Source organism: Danio aesculapii, chromosome 11 (genome assembly GCF_903798145.1).
Source record: "Danio aesculapii chromosome 11, fDanAes4.1, whole genome shotgun sequence".
NCBI classification, from domain to species: Eukaryota; Metazoa; Chordata; class Actinopteri; order Cypriniformes; family Danionidae; genus Danio; species Danio aesculapii.
In genome coordinates, this window is record NC_079445.1 from 23,633,680 (window position 1) to 23,659,499 (window position 25,820).

The 25,820-nt window shown below is 35.1% G+C and overlaps 1 protein-coding gene across 7 annotated transcripts in view; it reads right to left on the bottom strand.

Moving 5' to 3' along the window:
- plekha6 (pleckstrin homology domain containing, family A member 6) overlaps nucleotides 1-25,820 on the bottom strand; it is a 179,336-nt gene that overhangs the window by 87,342 nt on the left and 66,174 nt on the right. For 6 of the 7 annotated variants that reach the window (XM_056468260.1, XM_056468258.1, XM_056468256.1 and 3 more), the window contains 3 exons: nucleotides 5,235-5,318; nucleotides 737-869; nucleotides 53-157 (listed from right to left, as the gene is read on the bottom strand). In XM_056468260.1, the coding sequence (XP_056324235.1) occupies nucleotides 53-157; nucleotides 737-869; nucleotides 5,235-5,318 (322 nt within the window). Of the gene's footprint in view, nucleotides 1-52; nucleotides 158-736; nucleotides 870-5,234; nucleotides 5,319-9,530; nucleotides 9,605-25,820 lie in introns of those variants that run through there. The other variant, XM_056468261.1, reaches the window with a different exon arrangement.

A 25,820-nucleotide genomic window follows, 5' to 3' on the forward strand; every position in this document is an offset into this window, starting at 1 on the left:
CTGGATCGTCGAGATGTTTGTGCGTGTGTGTGTGGATGAGGGGCAGAAGTACCTGTTTGTAAAGCCAGCCCTGCCGGCTCACCTCCGCGTTGGGGTTGCGTCTCATCGAGTTGGAACGTTTCCCAAACGTGGCAGCTCTTTTAGGTGTGCGCGTGCCCTGTGTTTACATAATAACACCATCACTAAAGTCCAATGTACAATGAAGATCTTTCTTATTAACACTATAATTAACTGGTTTTGTAAATTGAAATACAGTAGTGAAGCTGAAATAAAAGATAAATATCAAACGAAAAACACTTTTAGAAATGCTAACTAGAATAATATAGAATATATAAGAAAATATATATATAAGAAAATGCAAGAGATGATTTACTATCACACTATTACACTTATCAGGATTATTAGAACAACATAACATAACATAGCATAGCATAGCATAGCAAAGCATAATATAATATAATATAATATAATATAATATAATATAATATAATATAATATAATATAATATAATATAATATAATATAATATAATATAATATAATATAATATAATATAATATAATATAATAAACAAAGTGTTTACATTTCATCATATTTAATATTAATAACAACATTTTTATTGTTTACATCCATTTTTAGCAAGCATTATTATATGTATTTATATATTTCTCTGCATATTATACTGTATATAATAATAGACTGGTACATAAAGTGATAATGTGCAGCAGAGGTACTGACCCGTGTGTGGTTCTGACCATCCGGCGGTACTTCAGAAACCATGCTGAGATTGTTGGCGTTGCTGTTTGCTTCGCTGACTTTATTTACAGGTCCCCTTCCACCAGCCTTGCCATTCATTTCCAAATCAGAGCTCCTGCGAGCACAAAAACAACCCCATTGAGCCATATCCCACTTCAGACGTCCTAACAAACATCTCAAAGCATTGTCAAGGCAATACACTGAGCTCAAACTGGTGAAAAACTGAGGGATTATGGGAAGCAGACGGTTATTTTTATTCCTGCACTGGCAGCATGGCGAAGGCCGCACCCCTGAGGTTACAGTTTAAAGCCAATGTTCATGAAGAATGTGATTGAAAAGAAAGAGAGAGAGGGAAAGAGAGAGAGACGGAGAGAAAGAGCTGCTGGTGGATGCAAGACTGCAGCCGCGAGTCAATGGTATTGATCTCTTTGCTGGGATGTCCAGCAGTCTTCGATCCTGTGTCTGGCAAGATGAATTTACAATCCCCTCGAGCTGAAGCTTCGGTATTGGAAATCTTACTGCCGTCTCCGCAGTCACTTTATAGACATATTATTATGAGTCTCTGAAGTAAAGGACGAGATGGAGACAAGTATGAAAGAGAGCATGCAGAACTGCGTATCAGATGTGGACATGAAAACACACACATGATCATTAGCGCATGGTTAGTGATTAGTGCATAATTTAGGAGACAATTATGTAATAAAATACATTTTTTAATGAAATTAAATCCTGGATAAATTTCAGCTTTGTTGTACATCAGTATTATATACATTTAAAAAATAAAATAAAGTATTCATAAAAAAAAAATTATATATATATATATATATATATATATATATATATATATATATATATATATATATATATATATATCAATTATAAAATAAAAAACTATTTGTAAAACTAAAATATTCAAATAAATCTAAAATATTTATAAAATACAAAATAAAATACAAAAAAATCATTTTAAATATAAAAATAAAATGCAATATTTCTACAATCATTTATAATAAATACAAAAACTATAAATAAAATAAATAAAAACATACATATATACAAATAAAATATAATAATCACCTTGCAATGTAAATAAGATTACAAACAAATTCTGTATGGAAGAGAGCAAGCAGAGTGTTCAGATCCCACAATGATATAAAAACAAACAAATAAAATACAAAATATTTATAAAAAATAAAGAACATATTCATAAAATAAAATAAAATAATCTTTATGCAATGTACATAACATTTGAGAAACACATACAGTACAGTATGGAAGAGAGCAAGCAGAGCTCTCAGATCACATAATGACATATAAACACAGAATCAAAAGTGCACAGTACAGTGCACAGCAGAGTAACGAAAAGTATATTAGGATGAAATTAAATAAATATTTATAAATCTATAAGTTGCATGTTTATTTTATTTTAAAAATGTATTAAAACATATCTATACAAATAAAATAAAATAGTCATTATACAATGTAAACATTCATAAAATGTTTTAAGCAATAAAATAAAAACATATGTATAAAATAAAATAAAACACCATAACAAAATAAAATAAAATAAACATTATGCAATTTAAATATTTATCAAATATTTATTTAAAAAAAATATTTAAAACATATATAAAAAATATATAAATAAAATTACATAAAAATAAAAATGAAATAATCCTTATGCAGATGTGACAAACACATACAGTATGGAAGAGAGCAAGCAAAGCTCTCAGATCACACATATAAAAACATACAATCATTAGTACACAGTACAGTACAGTACACAGCAGAGTAACAATAAGTACATTACGATGCAATAAAAACATTATGCAATTGAAATATTTATAAAATATTTATTAGAAACATTTATAAAAAAAAATACAATAATCATTATGCAACGTACATAAGATGTGACAAACACATACAAAAGAGCAAGCAGAGCTCTCAGATCACATAATGACATAAAAACACACAATCATTAGTGCACAGTACAGTGCACAGCAGAGTAACGATAAGTACATTAGGATGCAATAAACACATCAGAATCATCTCTCTGATAATTATCTAGCCTTATTTTAGCCGGCATCCTGTGTTGTTGCAGGAAATTAATAAAATTAAATCCTGGATGGACCTGAGCTCTAATGCATAAGCCCTTATTAATGTGTTATTGGCTGTTGACTTCATACTGTATTGATCTTGAAGAGAGCAGGATCTTGAGAGGTAAGTGCAAGTCTTTGTCTAGCAGGAATATTTAGTAAATTTATAGAGGAAGTTAAGGCAGTGCCAACACATTTACCCTCCACTTGTTATTCAGTATGATGCGGTTTAAAGCCGTGACATTTATAAAATAAAATAAAATAAAATAAAATAAAATAAAATAAAATAAAATAAAATAAAATAAAATAAAATAAAGTTAAATTAAATTCTAGATGCACATCAGCTTTAATAACATTGACCCTTATTGATGGCTATTGGCTCTTGACTCAATACTGTATTGATCTGGAAGAGAGCGGGCTCTTTAGAAGTACTGAAAGTGCAATGTCTTTGTCTGGAAGGAACGTTTTATTAAATTTATGGAGGAAACTAGAGCAGTCCTGACATGTTTACCCTCCACCTGTTAAGTGAAGCTTTGTAAACCTAATTAAAATTACACTCTAAGAATATTTTATCCTGACAGTGCTGTTAGCTTGTATATATTTCTGTTACAGCAAGTGTACAATTATTATTATTATACAGTAACTGTTTACAGTGATATTTACAGCAACAATGAGTCAAAAGTCACTGATTTGCAACGAGAGTTGATCATTTGAGTGAATAACAGCAACCATCCTTTCTAAAAATAAAATTGCACTTGAATTGAGCCTACAACATGGCAATAATAGCCATAGACATTTATACAAATGTTACATTTCCCAACAGTACAATTAAGTAAAATTTACTGTACTTTACTTTGCTCCTTAAACTGCACCCATTTGGCTTAAAAATTGTGTCATTTTCATCACTTTTAAGTATTTCTTACTAAAAGTGGTTGCGACAACAAATGTTTAGCATTTTTGACATGACATACATAAAATAATAATGAATGTCTGCATATTTAAGTTCAAAATGGTGACTTAGCCAACAGCACATCGGTTAGAATTAGATCTACAATTTTCTTCACGGTTCAATTTCTTTATATTTTATCAAAATAACAGACGATTTAAGACATGACTATGGTTTTGGATATAATAGAATAAGAAATAAGAAAATAAGATTCAAAACTTTAACATTATGTACTTTAATAGCACAGTAATCACATACTGTAGGTATAGCTTTGATATTTCCTAATTCTTAAAAAACACAAATAAACAAATGTAGATGTGCATGCAGGGGCGTTGCTAGACATAAAGCTCTACTGGGGCACGTACCCCCTTATATATATTCGCACCAGCTGTTCTTGCGTAAATCCACCAGAGGCTGCTGCCGACTGAGTGACTGACTGACTGACTGTCTGACCGATCGACTGACCCACCCACCCTCCTCCTTCCCTAAACCCAACCAATAGTGTTTTTAAAGCACCGATTGACCCACCCACACACTTCCCTAAACCCAACTGACAGTTTTAAAAAGCAATCCAGAAAAAAAGCCCTCGTCTGATTTTTACCACGTTTTCAGATTTTACCACATTCTTACCCTATTATTTACTTGTTGTTTGCTTTATTTTTTGGCTTCTGTTTTTGTCTTACCCGCTTTCTGGAACCATTCTTCGTCAGACTAGTTAGCTCCTCTCTGCGTCTCAAGTCAATCGACGTACACGGCGAACTACTGGACAAACTGGTAACAACGGAAAAGTGGAGGTAAATGGTCAGCTGGTAAGCGCGAAAAGGAATGGCGTCATACCCCGTAGCATTCGTTTAAATGACGAAATGCAGCCATACATACTTTCAGCTACATAATTCGCGATCTCCAGAAACGTATATAGGGCTACATTTTCAGAATGAGCCTATGTTGGAAATCTTACATTAATATAATGCCAGATTACTCCAGTCTTCAGCGCCACATGGTCCATCATCAGATTATTTTAATACATGATTTGGTGGTCAAGTAACTTTTCTAAGTATTATCATAATCTCTATTGAACACAGTTAATATATTTGTAGCATCCATGATTATAATGATTTTCCTTTTTTACAAAGCAAGTTAAAATGGATGTTTTCATCTAATTTTGATCATTAAACATCTTTGCTCAATAGAAGTATAATTTTGTCTCATTTAATATATTAATTCATAAATAAAAACAGATTAATAGGATTAAAATTCTACAATAACCATCATAAATCTTTTGTCCTGTATCAATAATTGTAGTTTCCTGTAAAAGAGGACACTTGGAGCAGTTGGTAAAACTCAGTCTCTTATTAAAACTGTTCTTCAACATGTCACAGATCTAGGCAGCATAAAACGAGTCATACATTTACAAACAAATGAACAAAAGTCCACTCACAGCAAGGCTTTCAAAGGTCCGTTTTCTTCCAGGTGTGTCTGGATCACTTGCTGGTGTCCAACAGTTCCGTTAGGGTCATTTTGACTGAAAAGACAAAACAAAAAAAGAGGATTTCATAATTAAAAACTACAACTTTTCCAAAAACAATATCAAGCCAAAAGCAGCTGGATGTAAGTTTTCATTTGTTTAAGATGCTCCACAACTCATTCTTGCAGCTTCAAACCTGTTTCACAACAGCCACATCCTTTCTTTATTAATAATTCAGCATCACAACATTGGGATCAATCAATACATGGCCACTTTCTTTGTAGGTCCATATGAGACAACTGCTTTGGAAATTAATGGCTGTCAATGCTTGTGAAAGACTGTGTAAAGTGTGAACATACCCACGTTCATTGTCAAAATATCAACAAGATCAGTTCTAGTAGAGCAACGTCAGAGCTCAAACATGCTATTATATTCAATAAAAGACATATGAAAAGCCTGAAACCTGGAGTTCAGCGATCATCACACTTTCTCTGACCTCGGCTCGAGTCAACTCTCCATGGACGTCCACTTGTATTTTGCTCTCTCTGGTGTAAATCCTACAAGTTGTTTTCATTGCTGCGTGTCACTTTCCTGGCTATTGATTTTACAACTGCTGAAGAAGCAGCAAGCGAATACATTTTCTCTGAGTTTGGTTGAGCTATTTCCCTCAGAGAGCAGAGACGTCAAAACAAAACTAGCATTTAGGCGGAAATTCAGGCTGTAAGATATCATTTAGTCATCCTTCAGAAGAGTGAAGTGAAAGTGTTTTGATTCAGGAAGATTCTAGATTTTAATAAAAGAACATAAAAGTACTAGATAAAACAAACATATTAAAAATACTGTAGTAAATTATGCAAATAATGCAATGTGTTTAAACCTATTTAAGTACTTGAATAAATATGTTGTGGTAATTTGATAGCTACTACGATAACACAACACCGATGTTAATATAAACAAATGACCCAATACTGTAGTTTTCTATACTACATTTATACTACAATAAACCTCAGTTTGGTATCAGTTCACCATAGTTAATGCTACAGTATGCTATTATTTATATGTATGTATGTGTGTGTGTGTGTGTATGTGTGTGTTTGTGTGTGTGTGCGTGCGTGCGTGTGTGTGTGTAAAAACACTATAGAATTTACTATAAATTTCTAAGTATTTTTCATATGGGAACAAATACTAGAATATAATGTATCTAACTATACTTTAGCATCAGTCTACCAAAGATGTTTACATTAGATGTCGCCTACCCTGTTGTTGTCTTTTGGAAGGAATGCATCAATAGAGCCACCATTTTAGTACAGGGTAGCGCTCCTTTGAAATGAATGCGGGACCAAGGTGCAGTGGAGGACTGGCCACCCAGAGCTAGGGTTGTTGCTAAATCGGATACGTTTGCGGCCGGAAGTTAACGAGAATTATTTCTATTATCTATTAAATTTCCCATTTATTTTATTTTATTAACGCCTAACCCCATCCCCAACCCTAAACCCAACCGTCACAGTGACGTAAAAGCAGCTGTTGCATTGAGTATTATTTATGTTATCTATTAAATTACCCAATAAATTATATTTTTTAACACCTAACCGCACCCCAACCCTAAACCTAACCATCACAGTACTGTATATTAATTATTGTTATACTGTTTCATAAAAAAATTCACTTCCGGCCGGCCGCATATCGGATCTAGACTTTACCCAGAGCTAGAGATATATACACATTTATGTTCAGGAGTTTTCCTGATATGCAATTACTTTTTTCAATTCCGAAAATTATAATTTTACTTCACTTTTCTATATTGATGGATATATGACTGCACTGGCATTGCCGACAAAGAGCACGTGTTTGTGTGCATGGAAATGTATTACCCTCCCTCCCTGTTAAATTTGATCTAATCCATGTCCTGAAACACACCCCGTCGCTTGCTTCCACTACTCACTCTAATGAGGGAGCAATTCGTTTGTGAATGAATCTCTGTTATGAACGACTCGTTCAATTAGTCGACAATAATACAAGCTTCTAGCACCACAGCATCTTGTTGTTATATTTCTTTTTCATTGTTTGCTTATTTTATTCAACAAAACTTACATAACCCTAGAATTTAGTGCAAGTTGATGCTACTTTGCCTTATGATAAGTGCACTAAGAGACTGTATCATCATCAATAACATAACTTGTTCATAACATCAAAAGTTCATAACATAAAAAAACAAAATCGTACCTATGAAATGTTCTGTCTTTATGCTTTGTTTTGCTTGTTTGCTCATTACTACACGCCCTGAAGTTTAGCATCTTCACATTGTCTTGACTAGTGGGGCTGAATGACATTTGTGCTGGGAGCACTGTACAAATGTGGTGGCGCTATTGATGCATACTCAGGGTGCGTATTCGATATCTAGAGAATATATCTTTGTCAGTCTACTATAGCTAGCTAATTCGATAAAGCCAAAAATACTGGATGCCTTTGACCACTGTTTCTCTACCAATAAAAACAAACAAATAAATGAAAACATGGTAATTGTAGTATAATCATAATAATCACAAATTAATCATGGCTTTGCAACACCAACTGTAGTTTAACCATGGTGTAGTAAAACTGTGATTACACAAATAGTAATAACTTCAGCAACAATTGCTACCACACTTTATGTACACTACCACACTTTATTTAATAAAAACAAGGATAATCTTCTTAAATTACCCAGAGCCAGTCAAAATATATGAAGTATTTTTATTGTTCCTTAACAAAAGTAAAGTTTATATATTTTATAACATTATCTACTGAGAAGTAGAGTTTACGTTAATTTACCTTTGTATAGATTTTTCCCAGGTGTCTGCAAGTCATAGTAAATGCAATTAAGTAAAGATAATAAAGAAAATGCTGTTTATGTTACAACAGTGAAATTTTTATCTCATATATGAGCTTCACAAATAAATAACAATATACGATTTTATGACTTTTTAATTTTAACACCCTATAAACAATTATAACATTAATTAAATAAATAATTTTTTTGCATTAAAAAGTTCGAAAGGTCAAGCTCAAACCAGTATTTCCAATTGTTAGCTACTGTGTGATGTATATACAGGTATTTAAATATATATTGTGATGGTGCTTGCATGTTGTGTTGTGTTAGTTAGCAACCAACCAATCTTGAACAATTCTTGCTATATGAAATATTGATGCACGGTGCACAGTTGCACACACTTTCATGCTCTGTTTAGTTTAATTGTCTGAGAGAATATGCTATATACGTTGTCAACAGAACTAGCAAGGTTATGTAACGACAATTCCACATGTGAACAAATCACATGGTTTGCTTGTCCCATGATATAAAACTTGTAAATAAGCTTAACTCCTGAGTTTACAAGTTTACCAAGCGGAATAGGAAAACATGCATTAACAAGGTACAAAACAAACAGAAATGTGTCAACCAATGGCTTAAAATGACGCTTGTTGAACAATTTTAAATGTGAAAAGCCTGTTTTTGGGATCTGATGCAGATGTAATAGACTTAAGGCCCTCGTTCTATTATTGAGTTTGATACTCTTCTTCCCTCATACAGCAGACTCGCTTTTTCAGTGTTGTTTAAGTGGACCATAGAAGTGCACTTGAAAAGCATGCCAAATTCTTGGCATCAACCACTTCAGGATAACACAAGCAGAACTCAGAGACTGTGCAGCCTCCATATACACAGAAACACAACACACACGCGGCCTGATAGATCGGGGACAAGAAATCAAGCCAAGATTACACTCATGCTGAAGGCATCTACCTCTTGACACCAAAAAGGTGCAAACACCAGAGCGTAGTGCTCCATATAACAACAGAGGACAAACCTTTAGACAAATCTAGCACAACAGCTAAGCCAACGAAATCAGGTTGAGGTGTATGAGCGCACTTGTGCACACTCCAATGTGGGCTTGCAACTGAGCATGCTTGCTTGTGCGTAACCTATAAACCTACATAGAGACACAAGATGATCATAAGCTCATGAACGTCACTAATATGACAACTAATCAATGGCTGCATCATTAGCAAACAAGAAATGATTTAGCAGTGACAGAATTTAAAGAAGACACAAATGAGGTGTCAACACATGCACCGGCAACTGAATCTCAGATGAGTAATCCTCAATACCTCATAAAGATGGACCATGAAAAAGCTAGCACTGCATTGCAGTCCTGCCTGACCTCCAGCTCAGAGTTTTCCCTCGCACTGCTGTGTGCCGCTATAAACTCCCTCCCAACATCCTGCCTTACCTACCTCACTCGCCGGTCCGCGCGGAACTTCAGCATTTTCCCCCGGATCAATCATATAAGTCGGTGGGATGAGGCCAGGTGGAGAGAATAGCAGGTTTATGATGCCGACAGCAGCCGGAGCCCTTATTGCAGGAGCTGTAGGGTGTTGGATACAGTAATTGCTGTCCTCTTTTCTCTCCTTGAGCATGTGTGCTGTTGCCAGCCAGCTTCACACACACTCACTCTCTCTCTCTCTCACTTGCTCAACCTCTATATCTCATTCTGGCTCTCTTGCCTTCCAGATCTGCTCGGCTCAGCTTATTTGGTTACTGGTTTGGTCCGACTCTCTCTCTCTCTCTCCCTTACACACATGGGGCCTCCTATCACAGATCAGATTGAGATGTAGATGCTTCCCCCAAGCCTAACCAAGGAGGAGTCATGACCCAAACAAACACCCATGACAGCCTTGGTTGTAGTGAGGGGAAGGTAAAAAAACTAAAGCTATTTTTCACTCAGGTACATGGCTAAGCATCAACATCAGCCCCCTGTCAGAGCTTACCCATGGACACTCACACAGAGAAATAATTAGATCCGTATCTCACATCAAGGCAAGCTCAGCATTAAGCACTAAGCCATGAGTCTGGCTCATAAAAATGTCACTTTGTCATATATATTCATGTCAGATTGACTTTAATCATGTCTACTGACATATATGCGACCATTACCCCCATTCTAATGACACATTTATCTTTGTGCAAGGCAGGATTTCTGAGGTTACTGCTGAAAAGACATTTAACTGGAAATAAAGCAAGTTTTGCTACTGCTATTACAAACCTTTAACCCCAAGTATTGGAAATCTCTGTACTTCCCTGTGTTATTAGATTACAGCAAATGAATAGATGGGGGAAATCATAGATGTGCAGTGAGGATGGGTATTGGACTATGTTTATAAAGCTGAATAAGAGCACCACTATTTACTTGGACTTGTAAGCAACCACCTGCCCCTCCAAAAAAATCACTTACAAAACCCTCATCAGTGCCCGACCAAAACCTCCATCAATCAACTCGAACACCATGGCAATCACCAATACACCATAGTGGCCATCTGCCTGCTTCCTAGAAACCACCCAGCAACATGCTAGAAACCCCCTGGATACCCTAACAACCATCAAAATACAATACCACTCAAAGATCTGGATCTACCCCTTTTTAACAACTCCCTAAAATACCCATAAAGATGCTAGCAATTAGGGGTTTCTACACAATTTTTTTAATTCACACTTTGGTATTAAGGATACACTAGGGTTATGTTTAAGAACAGGGATGAGATAAGGGCTATGTTTTCACAAAGGAACATGTTTTACTTAACATAGTCAGTTTGACCCCCTAGAATTGCCCAGACACAAACACCCAGAACAACACTACCATCCTTCTAGAGACCCCAGCAATTACTGGTGACCTTAGATCAGTGATGGGTAGTGTTGGGTAAGTTACTTTAAAAAAGTAATAGTTTAATAATCACTGACTACTGTAAAATTGTCAACTGTTTATATTACTAATTACTTGACGTAAAAAGTAATCAGATTACTAATTACTTGACTTTGAAGTTACTTTTACATATAAATTATAGCTATAAAAATACTAAATAAACTGCAGCTCTTTCAGTAATTTAATATTCACTGAAAAACATTACAGTGGGTTGATCACAGCAGCTTGACATATTCAAAAGACTTAAAATGCTCTCATCATTCACTTGTCTTTTTTTAACACAAAAGAAGACGCGAAGATAACTGGATACCTGTAGCTATTTACATCTATAATATGAAAAAGCACTGCAGCATTTGGGTGTTCTGCATTTTTCTGAGGTAGTTAGCCTACCAAAACGTGTATAATTCTTAGAAAGCATGAGGTTGATCAGTCAGTTCTTGTCGCATGACAACTGGGTGTTTTCATCGTTTTTTTTTCTGGGTGCACCTGGAAAATGCAAGCATGTGCAATATCCACACAGTCTGTATTTCCACTTGAAGAAGAAACGACTGTCGACAGCAGAACGCTTATTTTCAGCGTATGCTCATTAACTTACAATGCAGCGGAAAACGTGATTTAAAAGAAGCATTTTTTTTCTTCTAAAATCTATAATTGTAACTAAAGTAATGCAATCATATTAGCTTCAGTAACAGTAATCAAATTATACAGATTTAAAATGTATTTCGTTACATTACTGCGTTCCCCAAAAATGTAACTAGAATACAGTAACGTGTTACTGTGGAATGCGTTACACTCAACTCTGGCGATGGGCAAGGCTGGTCCTGGAGAGCCACAATCTTTAGCTCTAGTTCCAGTTCAGCTATCTTCATCTCTAATCAATAACATCTGCCAGCAATCCTGAAGGGACAGGTTATATATTGTTTGTGTGTGTCTATCGCTGTCCAATATACTAGCAATTTTCCAGATCTTCTTACACTCTCAGAAATAAAGATGCACACGCTGTCACTGGGGTGGTACCTTTTCAAAAGGTACACATTTGTACTTAAAGGGTCCAAATTGGTACCTCAGAAGTATGTATTAGTACCTAAAAATTAAGAAGAACACTTTTGCACTTTTTAGGTACTAATATGTACCCTTGATGTATTCATATGGACCTTTAAGGTACAAATTTGTACCCTTTGAAAAGGTACCACCCCAGTGACAGCATGTGTACCTTTATGCCTGAGAGTGAAGGGTTTACCCGGAAAGCCCTATTTACCACCATATAACAATGCCCTAGCATTTCCCTGGAGACCCTTGCATCCAACAATAACACCCTAGCAACCACTTTGCAATGACCTGGCAACCATTCACAAAGCGAAACAAGATCGATAGCAAATGATTCGCATCTGCCCATGTATATGAATGAAGCCAGTGGCATCTGCTGAGGTCAGTTTTATGCTTTACCTCACTGAGGTGTTTCAGAGTTGTCAAGTCCACTGAAAACACATGGCAGTCATCCCAGTTTTTCTATTGGAGGGCTTTCATTATAAATGCTCTCAACAGATGGTCCCCGTACAACATCCCCCATTGTTTACCACTTGGATTTGACAGTGAAATACAAATAGAAGGTGGCAGTTTACCTGCGCCTCTGATTGGATTACCTACATATTGACACCACTTCTAACCCTGGATTTCAAACTATATTGCTTCATTCATTCACTCATTTTCCTTCAGCTTAGTCTCTTAATTCAGACATTGCCACAGCAGAATAGACCGCCAACTATTCCAACACATGTTTTATGCAGCAGATGCCTTTCCAGCTTCAACTCAGTACTGGGAAACACCCCCACACACTCATTCACTCACACACTCATACACTACGGCCAATTTAGTTTATTCAATTCACCTGTAGTCTTTGGATAGTCTTTGGATTGTGGGAAAAATCATAGCACCTAGAGGAAACGCTCGCCAACATACTCGAACCAGTGATCTTCTTGCTGTGAGGCAACAGTGTTAACCACTGAGCCACCGGGCTTGAAACCAATTTATGGATAATTTAATTGAACCTATTGAAACTAAGGTCTTTGCACACCGAGTCCAAATGTTTCCTATGTGTTTATGTATATTTGTTATGCTAAAATTTGATGCGTATTGGTGAATCCGTTGCGAGAAAAAAAGCAAAACAATACAGTCTTTACTCAATGTTTAAAAAACAACATTCTGCTTGATGCAGAAGTATAAATGAGCCTTTAACCTTACAAACCTCTGATTAAAAGGAGCCATAAGGGGAATTCCTGTCTTTAGTGACACAAGTGGCCAGTCAGTGAACTGCAAACCACAACTTATTGCTCACACATACAGTCTTATGCAAAAATTTAGCCACCCCTAGATAAATAACAGATTTTGGTCATTTTTTATTCAAAAAACATGTTAACAAAGTCCCTCTTGGAAAAGATAAGAATGCACGATATGTTTAGCAAACATCGCTGCATAGTAACTTCTTATGCCATAAATTGAACAAAAATAAAAACATTATTATAGCACTGTACAAAAGTTTAGGCACCCTACATAATCAGTACTTAGTAACACCTCCTCTGGCAGATATCACAGCTTGCAAACACTTTCTATAGCCAGCGAAAATTCTTTTAATTCTTGTAGTTGGTGTTTTCTCCTGTTCTACCTTGCGAAGCTCTATTAAGATACCCACAGATTTTAGGAATGTTTAAATCAGGGCACTGAAATGGCCATTTCGAAATCTTCATCTTGCATCTCTTGAAGCATTCCACAGTGGATTTTGGGGTATCTTTAGGATCGTTGTCTTGTTGTAGAAGCCATACTCTTTTCAGCATCAGCTTTTATAGATGGTGAGATGTTTGCTTCCAGAATTTGCTGGTATTTTGTGGAATCCATTCTTCCCTCCACTCGTGCAATGTTTCTGTGCCACTGGCTGCAACAGAACCTTAAAGCATGATACATCCACCACATGCTTCATAGTTGGCTAGGTGTTCTTTTCATGAAATACTGCTCCATTTTTTTCTCCAAAATTGCCATTGCTGATTGTGGTTAAGAGTTCGTATTTAACTTCATCATTCCATGGCACTTGATTCTAAAACGTATCAGGCTTCTGTAGATGTTCTGTTGCATACTTCTGACATTGGATTTTTTGATGGGGATGCAAGTAAAGTTTTCTTCTCCTGAGTCTTCCATGAAGGTCTTCTCTGTGCAAGCATTTCTCCTGGTGTGCACCACCACTCCTGAGTCTGCTAAATCTTCCCGCAGGTGTTTTGCAGTCAAATGGGGGTTTTGATCTATCTGTCTGGCCAGCATACGAGCAATTCTCTCCAGGAGTTTTCTTGGTCTTCTCATCTTGACCTCCCCAGTTCCCCTTAACTACCATCTCTCACTGTGGAAACTGCAAGTTGACAATGCTTTGCTATGTTCTTGTAGATTCTCAGGCATTGTGGGCATCGATAACTTTAATTTTCAGCATCTCCAAAGCTGCTTAGAGGAACCCATGGTTGGTGAGTGTTCACAAGTGTGTGCACAAGGTTTGAAGAGGCAAAGTATTTGTAAAGCTTTAAAATTGGCATTTAGTAATGACAGATGTTGCTATGCATCAGATCTAACAAGCTGATTAAGGTCTGAAACCTTGTAAAAATAATCTGAGACTCTGGAACTCTTAGTGTCAAAACTTTTGCAAAGTGCCTTATTAATGTTTTTATTGTTTTATTTTTGTTCAATTTATGGGATAAAAGCAGGGCTTGACATTAACTTTTTGGATCACCAGCCACTGTGGCTAGTAAATTTCGAACATTACAAGCCACACGCCTTTTTCACTAGCCACAATTTTATTGTTTGGAAAATACATTTTGTATGCATAAATTTGCCTTTTACATGCTAAAATCACTTGATTTAGATTTTATGTCCACATGCCTCCTCATTCATTTAACTTTTTGTGTGTGTTGTGTATGAGCTTGCTCAATGTGCATGAGAAAATGGCTTGTGTCGCATTGCAATTAGTTTTTATTTAACATGACTTTTAAGGGCTCAAAATTAAGGATTTACCAAATTTATCTGTCCTAGCTATAGGTCCCATGTCACAAACTACACATAAATGGGGAGTTAATCTCATATTAAAACAATGTTATTGTAAAAAAATGTATATATATATAATTAAACAATTAGGCATGGGCCGGTATAAGATTCTGACAGTATGATAACCTTGGATAAACTGCTGATATCATTACTGCTCTAAAATATATTCTTTTTAAATGTCTGGGAAAAAAACTAAAACCTTTGACCACAATCTTTTTTATTTTGAGAAACTTTTTAATTATTTTGGAAAAGAAAACATGGCGGCTAAACAATTCTTATGAATCATTGACTTCTGCTGTCCTCAGTTTCAAAAACACTGATTTCATTACAATTTAAAACAGCATTTTTAAATTGGATATATTTTCTGCTGAAGATACTGTTGTCCTAAAGAACTTAAAACATAACGTAAAAAAAAAAAATCTTACACATACCTTAGGAATGGTATAGCAGAAAAATTTTGAGGTTTTAAAACCTTGACTTTGGAGGTTTTAAATTTTAAATTGCAAAAGAAAGCAGGTGAAAAAAAACATAAGGTACCATGTGTGATCATGAAAGGATGACCATGCATACACGGTTAAAGTTAGATTTATCAATAATCTGTTCAAAGAATCATTAAAACAAAAGCAGTGACCACTGCTGCTTACAAAAGGATATATTTTTTTAAATCTTGAGCTCTTAAAAGCAGCAGGACTGTGGGTGCACGGTCATCACTTTTTCCAGTCTATTTCAAAGAGAACTGTATGCACTGAGTTGCGCTTTCTCTACACACGATTGCTTTGCGCAAGTAAACGTGTGCGAGCATGCTTTTTTTAACATTCACTCGCATCTCATCACCAGTGCACGCAAGTGATAATCCTCACATTCGGTATTCACCTGTTGTCTTTTGCCCGCGCGGACACAATTTGTTTTGTCAGTCCTGCTGCTTCTGGATTCTGGCCATCTTTATTGTCAAACCTGCTTTTAAGAAAACTATAATTTAAAAAATTTATTCCAACTAGATAAAGTGGCTTGTGGGACTGTTAATGGCAAGCCCTGGATAAGATCTATGCATCAATGTTTTCTGAAAATATTGTGCATTTTTTCCATTTCCAAGAGAGACTCTGTTAACATCTTTTCAATTAAAACAAACACCAACCAAAATCTGTTATTTATCAAGGGGTGGCTAAACTTTTGCAAAAGACTGCACATAATGTATCATGGAACAGAAGAAAATCTCTCAATTCATATCCAGCAAAAACTTATATTCATATATTCAATATTCATTCATCCATTCATTTTCTTTTCGGCTTAGTCCCTTTATTAATCAGGGGTCGCCACAGCGGAATGAACCGCCAACTCATCCAGCATTTGTTTTACGCAGCGGATGCCCTTCCAGCAGCACACATACATACACTATGGACAATTTAGCCTACCCAATTCACCTGTACCACATGTCTTTGGACTGTGGGGGAAACCGGAGCACCCGGAGGAAACCCACGCAAACGCAGGGAGAACATGCAAACTCCACACAGAAACCCCAACTGACCCAGTCGAGGCTCAAACCAGTGACCTTCTTGCTGTGAGGCGACAGCACTACCTACTGCGCCACTGGGTCGCCTTACAGAATATTATACATCAAAATCAGTCTACTTGCTTTCATAGACAAGCTAAGAAGATCTTGTTAAAAGCTGCTCACACACTATTAATGAAAACATCATCAATACATACGAATTCTAATATAGAGGCCCTTTAATGATTTGCATTCCTGCTAATCTAGAGTGTTCTGAAAGACGTCAGCATTTGCCGCTCAGCCATTATCCCTCCTTAGAATAACCATTCGTGCAACACTAAGGCGCAGAGCTGGTATGGTATGTACCATATACAGTAAGCCTGTAAATATGTCTGGGTTTTGATGTACATGACGACACGTGGCATGCTGAGTCTAAACAGCATATCCATTTGCTAACAATTTACCTGCTGTGTTTGTGCTGTAAAAAAAAGTCCTTGAGTGCTGTGCTTAAAATCGAGAGCCACACACACTCGAATTAAAAGCGTCCTTGCGGTGAGAGAGTGAAGGTCAGCCGGAGAGCCAGTTTGTCATCTGCGCTAGCGGGACACAAATGATTCGTATGAGCGCTGTCTCCACAAACAGCACCCACTCAGAGATCATCCCAGAACACCGCAGACAATATGTGGTTTGTGTTTGGTGCAGGGGTGGAATTATGATTACGGATACGTATTATAATGTCTGCTCATTTAGACCGCCAAGATGGAAATCTGAGTGTTATTTTTGTGATTTATGAATCATAGCATAATGCTCACAGTCTACACTAGACTGTGGAAACCTGAAGGGAGAAAAAAACACTGCTGGGTGAGATCACTGCATTGTGGGATTTAAATATTACTTTAAATGTTTAAATAAAAATAAAAGGAATATTTTTTCTTTTAAAACACAATTAATTATTACTATTATTATTACTATTATTGTTAATAATAAAAATAAATTATAAAATATATTACTTTTATTTTATTATTATTCACCACTATCATCATCATCATTGTTATTTAGTAATAATTAGTAATTAAATAATCATTACATTTTTAAATGTATATTATAAATATAAATATATATTATATAATATAAATATACATTTAAATAAATTTAATAATAAGTAATTAATAATAAATAATTAATTTAAATATCAGATACTTTTTAAATAAAATAATTATTTCAAATAAAAAAAAATTAAATGCTAAAAATATGTTTACATTTTATTTACATATTTTTATGTACATATTTACATAGACATACATATATATATATACACACTCACTGGCCACTTTATTAGGTACACCTGTCCAACTGCTCATTAACGCAAATTTATTAGCCTATCACATGACAGCAATGGTCAAGACGATCTGCTGCAGTTCAAACCGAGCATCAGAATGGGGAAGAAAGGTGATTTAAGTCACTCTGAATGTGGCATGGTTGTTAATGCCAGACAGGCTGATCTGAGAATTTCAGAAACTGCTGATCTACTGGGATTTTCATGCACAACTATCTCTAAGGTTTACAGAAAATGGTCCGAAAAAGAGAAAATATCCAGTGAGCGGCAATTCTGTGGGTGCAAATTTCTTGTTGATGGCAGAGTTTAGAGGAGAATGGCAAGAATGGTTCAAGCTGATAGAAAGGCAACCGTTACACAAATAACCACTCGTTACACCCGAGGTATGCAGAAGAGCATCTCTGAACACACAACACGTCAGACCTTGAAGCAGATGGGCTACAGCAGCAGAAGACCACACCGGGTGCCACTCCTGTCAGCTAAGAACAGGAAACTGAGGCTACAATTCGCACAGGCTCACCAAAATTGCACAATAGAAGATTGGAAAAACGTTGCCTGGTCTGACGAGTATCTATTTTTGCTACAACATTCGGATAGTAGGGTTCAGAATTTGGCATCAACAACATGAAATCATGGATCCATCCTGCTGTGTATCAATGGTTCAGGCTGGTGGTGGTGGTGTAATGGTGTGGGGATATTTTCTTGGCACACTTTGGGCCCATTAGTACTAATCGAGCATTGTGTGAACGCCACAGCCTGAGTATTGTTGCTGACCATGTCCATCCCTTTACTTCCGGAAGGATAGCACGCCATGTCATAAAGCACGAATCATCTCAGACTGTTTTCTTGGCTGTTAGTACAATGCAAAACAAAAAACTACTCTCAGACTTTCGGACACCACTTTATTTTTATTGGACATGCATTTTTTCATGCATTTGAAACATGAAAAACCCACTGACTACATACTTGACAAGTTAACCCTGAAAACCACTGCTGGTCTTCATAATGTCAGATCCGCTGTGCTCCTGCAAAAAAAAAAAAAAAGCCCCCGTGTTCTGGCTGTTGGTGTTCAGCGCAATGACAGCTTTTCAGGTTTCAGCTGAGAACAAAATCCAGCATTAAACCTGACAGTCTCTCGCTCCCCTGCCATACAGAAAGAAATGAGAGGCTTGGCACAGCGGCCTTAAGCTTCTCATCTTCCTGTCATAGAATCAGACAGCTCTTATAAAGCAAAAAAAAATAAAAAAAGGTGCAGGGAACTTGCTGGAATCACAGACCTTCATTAAACCAGACAGAGTGGAGAATTTATGCTGACAAATCTATCAGTGATGTCATCTCTGTGGCATGTTATTAAAGTAAGATGCTGCAGGCAAAAACACTGTTTTAATGCACATCTCAGTTCTGAATTTGTGGGCTTTCATAAAGCTTTTTGGGTTTTCATAAACTGTTTTTTCAGTCTAATGCTAATAAAAAGTCTTAAATACACCTTTAAATGTTTCTTTAGTCACATTTCATACTATCAACTTGAGTGTAGATTTTATTTAAAATACATATTTTCAAATGCTGTTTTCTCAACATGAGTTTTTTTATTATTTTATTTTAGCAGTACATACACCATCTATCTATCTATCTATCTATCTATCTATCTATCTATCTATCTATCTATCTATCTATCTATCTATCTATCTATCTATCTATCTATCTATCTATCTATCCATCCATCCATCCATCCATCCATCCATCCATCCATCCATCCATCCATCCATCCATCTATCCATCCATATAAAGTATAAGAATTATATATAAGATAATTATACATAAGAAATATAAAATCCTTCTGGAAAACGTCTTATTTATTTTAGTTTGGCTGGTTTAAAAGGTAATTTTTAATAGTCCCTTTAAGAAATTTATTTCATGAAATATAGAACAAAAACACTGTTGTCCAATGATTTGCTAATTAGTTTTTCTCAGTTGCTTTAGTGCATTTTCACAACACTATTTACATTTGCTCAACAGTTAGTGCATTTCTCAAAACAATTAGTACAAACTGCAAAACCTAGTTGATAACCTGCAAAATCATGTCACTTGCTCAAAATGGATAGCACATTCCTCAAAAGCAAGTATTCTTTGTCATGTTTTCATTATGACAGTTTAGTCTGTAGATTTTTTCCAATCCAAAAAAAGTCAGATTTTGGTGACACTTGCTGAAAATGCTCAAGACAGCACTATCTCACAGCCATTTGAAAACTACGGTAAAGTTCGACATCACTGCATTTAGTGAGGTATCTGAGTACAAGACACTGAATATGTATGTTTCACATTTTTACTGCATATGCTCATTGCAATTCTAATTTATTAATTGTGCAAAAGAATAAATACACCCTTATTTACAACAAATATAAACTGTAAACAATATTGCAGTACATATTGGAACTGAACCTACAACATACATAGGTCTGTAAATCATTCATGAAACTGTTCAATTTAGTAGACATTTTGAAGGAAAAAAAAGATTTAAAATTTTTTATAAAATTAGCTTGACAGATTTTGACAACTAGTTCAACATTTTTGTATGTAATGATTCAAGTAATGAAACGAGGACTGTTAGTTTTATATGGAATGACTATTCAGCATTCACAAGTTTAGTTAATTTTGACTGACATGACATAAGCAAATGATAATGTTATAACAGCAGAGAGCTGTATGAAAGCAATTGATGCATGTCCAAAAGCATTTGCAATTTGTTGGAAGGAATGAGAAACTGCTACTATGATGTGCACAAATGACTAATTGTTTTGAAAAATGCATTATCTGTTGTGCAAATGTAAATAGTGTTGTGAGAAATGCACCAAAGCGACTGAGAAAAACTGTAACAGAACTTGTGTCAATATAATAAGCTAAATTGAGCTTTATTATCATTCCGCTAATATGTGGACATACAGTAACGAAATGTCATGTCTCGCAGGACGAGGCTACATAAATAAACATTAAATCATAAACATATATATCTTTGTGTAATAGATGCCAGGCCGCTCACACGTTTTGGATTTGCCCTAAATTAGAAAACTTTTGGAGATCAATATTCGATACCCTTTCTTTTGTGCTTCAATATAAATTGGAGTCGGACCAACTTGTGGCATTATTTAGAATCGTCCCAGCAGACTCACGTTTGTCTGTGTCAAAGTGTAAGATTCTTGCCTTCTCTTCTTTATTAGCGTGCAGAGCAACTCTGCGTAAATGGAAAGATCCCATTCCACCCACCTTTATTCAATGGACCAGAGAGATGATGTCTTGTCTTTACCTAGAAAAAATTAGATAATCTTTAAAAGATCGAGTAAACAATTGTAGAAGATATGGCACCCCTTTTTTTGATTATGTTGACCATATTAAGTAATACCCTACAAATATATATGTATATTTAATTAATTTATTTTTTATGTATTTATTTATTTATTTTTTATTTGTTTTTGATTTGTTTTGGTTTTATTTATTTATTTATTTATTTATTTATTTTGTTGTTGTTGTTGTTTTTATTTTCATTATTAACATTGCTACTGAAATGATGGACAGCTATGTTCTGTTCTATTCTATGTACGGGTTATCAAGTTTGTGAATGGATATATTTGAAAATTAATAAAAATAATTCAAACAAAAAACTGCTTTTATTCTAGCTAAAATAAAACAAATAAGAATTTCTCTAGAAGAAAAAATATTACTGGATTTGCATGAAAATTTCTTTGCTCCATTACTTAAATATTAGAAAAAGGATAAATATTTCACAGGAGGGCTAATAATTTTGACTTCAACTGCATACAACTAATTTATTAAACTATTCTACAGTCTGTTTACACAATTTTCTGAAATAAAAAAAGAGATTCTCTTAATAAAAGAGTCTGTAAAAACATTCCATTCTAACTTGTCAAAAAATAAAGAATTTTGAACCAAGAGTTCACTTAATATTCATATTTTTATGCTTAAATTGTATGTAAATGAGTGCATATTTAATGAAATACTGCCTCGTTTGCCCCTATTCACCTGTAGCATCGTGCCTTAATAAGATGCTAATTCGATGATGAACGGCATGCGTCCATGCGTGCCTCAGCATATAAATGTCTGTTTTCATTCCTCCAGCTACGAGGTGATGTAACGGAAGCTCCTCCTCTGACCTCAGCATCGCCAAGATGGAGGCAGTGAGAAACATCACTATTGCCACATCACAGAGACCACATCCTCACCGCCAGCTCCACTGCCAGAGGATGAGAGGGACGGAGGGAGGAATATGGGGGATGAATAATTAGACTCCAATGAGCTCACACCAGCAGAAACCGACAGCCAACCACAAAGCCATGCGCTGAAACGTGATCATCGGCTGCTTTCCTAAAGCTCACGGCGGCTACATTTCTGCTGAGTGCGTTTCATCGATAGCTGTGGCATCCTAATAGGCATATTAATATATAGTGTGACATTAAAGACTGAATGAATCATGATGGGATGGTGAACTGCTGCTTTATTTTGCAGTGTTTTCTTTTTTTGAATGAGGTAAGGGAGAGCAAACGTGTCTTTTCAGCTGTTTTCCTGCTGCAGCAGTTTTAAAATTGCACACGCATGTTCACACTCACTGACAGTGACTCATCCAGCACTGAGGACGTCAGAGATGGAGATATTAATGGAGGTAACACACTCACACACATAAACACACCATCTGTGATCTTTAACGGCACAACTTTATTTTTCCTTTATCAGGCATTATGATGAATTAAAATTAATTTTGCTAGCCCACTGGCAATTTTTTTTTCAGGGTGGGGGGCGGGTGGGGGAGGGGGAGTAGCAATATTGTTACTAAAAATGGAACCAATATTCTATATAACATATATAGATATCGATATAACAATTGTCCTGTGGAAATGTTATGTGAATGTAATGTATTACTTCCAGTGTTATCTTAGTATAATAGACATACCTGGCAACACTGGGGTGTGAAAATAAGGGATATGCCCACCATAAAATTCAAATATATTCGCCAAATTACTAAATATGTTCATCTGGAGCTGTTTCATTGTAAATACACAGGTAAACGGTCAGTAATGTATAGTTATTTACAAAAGAAAAAATAAATAGTATACATTAGCAGCGATTAAATTAGCAAACAGTTTAGCTTATTACAATTAATAGCTCTTATAATGCAATAGAATCAAGTTATCAAATCTCATTCTTTTCTTTACTGTATAACTTACAAATTCTCTTTAAAGAGCAATGAATGAATCTCTCGTTCATTTAGATTTTTCGTTTGATTACATTAAATAACAGGTGTCACTTTAAAAATGCGATAACGGAATATAATATAACAAAATAAAACAAAAGCATTCGATTGTGTCAGCCCAGATCGCTGGTAAACTTACAGATCTAATAGAACTACAAATCTGCCAGTATATGGACTACAAGATCCAGTCATGCACCACACACACACAATCAGTTCCTGATCCTGACTGATTACATGTTCTATAAAAACAGCACAAACACACACATTGTTGCTGAGTCTTGTTGAACTGTTAGTGAACATTACGACATGTTTTCCTTGCCTTGTCTTTGCCCCTCGTCTTGTTTGTTTGTTTACGTTGTCTGCTGACTGCCTGTACTGACCACCTGTTTATCGACCATGACTCCGGGTTGCCAGTGTACATCTGTTTGCTCCTGTGCTGGCTGTTGCTTGCCTGACCATCTCTATCTAACAAACCTGCATTTGGATCCGATCTCCCTTGTCAGCGTTTACTTCACATTACAGATTGCTTTCCTTTTAAACTTTTTAAGCTCATTTAGGACAAAATTAGTTGTGTTTGAAAAAACAAAAAACAAGATCAACATCTTTAGATGTTATTATTATTAATTATTAGAATATGTCTGTTCAAACACACTCCCAAAACCCAGAATTTCGCTCCGCTTCAAATCGGATGTACAGAATGCGTTTGGGAAACAGCGTCTATTTATCACTATGGAGCGCGTCAGCTGACAGTCACGCACTGCTATATGACTGTTTTGAGGATTGTATAGGAGGGGCGACAGCGCCTGTAATGAAACGGAAGGGAATCATGCCGTTTTATATTTATTTTAAAGTGTTTTCATGCCTTCATAAAACGAAAGCACAGAACAGATTCATATTTAGGTGCAAGGGGTGCCCCCTGGTGGTTCGGCAGTATGGGTTGTGTATAGGGAGGATCGGCTCTTTAATGTTTATTGCCACCCTTCATAGAAAGATATATATGGGAGAAATATGGGAAAATACCTAAACGGGATGATAGCAGGATAGAAAATCAGGAGAATCTCTGAAAAAACGGGAGGGTTGACAAGTATGATTATAGAACCACTGTAAATTTTATTGCTTGAATTAGCTTTTATTATTGTTTTTTTGTTTTCATTTTAGTTTGAAAGAGATTTATGCTGTTTATGGTTCTGTGCTTGTTTGTTTTATTGTATAATTTAGATTCTTAATAGTTTTGATAGATTTTTTGTGACTACGTTTTCAATCCACTCAGCATTTTCACTGGCCAGATTTATAGCTGGGAAATTGCCTTTTTTGCCATTAAAGTTGACTTAAGTAAAGTAATTAAAAAAAGTTACATTATTGATAATAATTAAATTATTAATTATAGTTTAGTAATAAACAATATATCATAGTTTTAAAAGTGTAATACTGTTTAGATTGATCCCATTTTAATGTCACATACATCCCAAACATGCATAGTGCATGATCAGTATTACCCAGTTATTGAAAATAGAAGCTTTTTTATTATTATCATTATAAAAATCACAAAATAATGAATTTAAAAATATATATGAAAAATCACAAAATTAATAACCTTAGCTTCTGGTGATAGCTGATTAAACAATTAAATTAAACATAAAAATATTGAAAATAGTGATAATTTTTCTGCATGATCATTTCATTTTACCTATGTACCATCAGGGCAACAGTTAATTTTGTGTAGCCTGTTTATGTTTTTTTACTATCAAAATAGTGAACCAGCCACTAAATTTTATGAATCGCCAAGACCATAGTTTGTTTAAAATTGCATGTAATGTTCTACTAAGCAACAAAAAATATCACCTATATCTTTGATGGTTGAAAAACATTTTAATTTTGTTTGAACTTTTCCTTAAAGTACAGTGCTCAGCATATATAAGTCCACCCCTCACAAATCTATCTTTTAAATTCCTATTTTTAGTAGGAAGCTAAACAATATTATATTTGTGCATATACATTGGATTAGTCAGTAGTGAAGCCAAATCGGGAACTTATCTAACAAAATAACTTATGATAACAGTCTAAAAACTAGTACACCCAAATTTATGTTATAGAAAAATATTAAATACAAATTTTTAAAAAGAGGAAAAATTAAGAAAAGCAAAAAAATTGAAAATTTTAGTTGAAATTTTGTAGGTTGTAATTATTTTGCAATATTTAGCTTGAATTTAAATGTATTTTCTTTCAATTTCTAAATATGTTTGGCGACTAAAATATTATTTTAATAAATATAACTGTTTAATAAATCTGTTTTGTTTAAATGCACCAAAATACATTGCCTATATTCACTGTGAAAAATATTTATTTTGAAAATGGGGTGTACTCCTGCTGAGCACTGTATTGTCTTTGATGAATAAAAATATTAGTTTATATAAAAACTCAAACTGACCCCAAATCTTTGAACAGAACTGTACATCAAAAATAAATTCGGATGATGTTTAGTGAAAGAAAAGTGTAAGATTTAATTCTTTCTAATTCAAAACATTCAAAAAAATATCTCTTTTAACATTTAATGTGAACACATTTCCTTTCAAGGTTGGAATATAAAAGCTTAAGGCTGTTGGGCACAAAGGACAAAAAAACTTATGCAACTTTGCTTCTCAACGAAATGTTCTTGCTTTAAAAA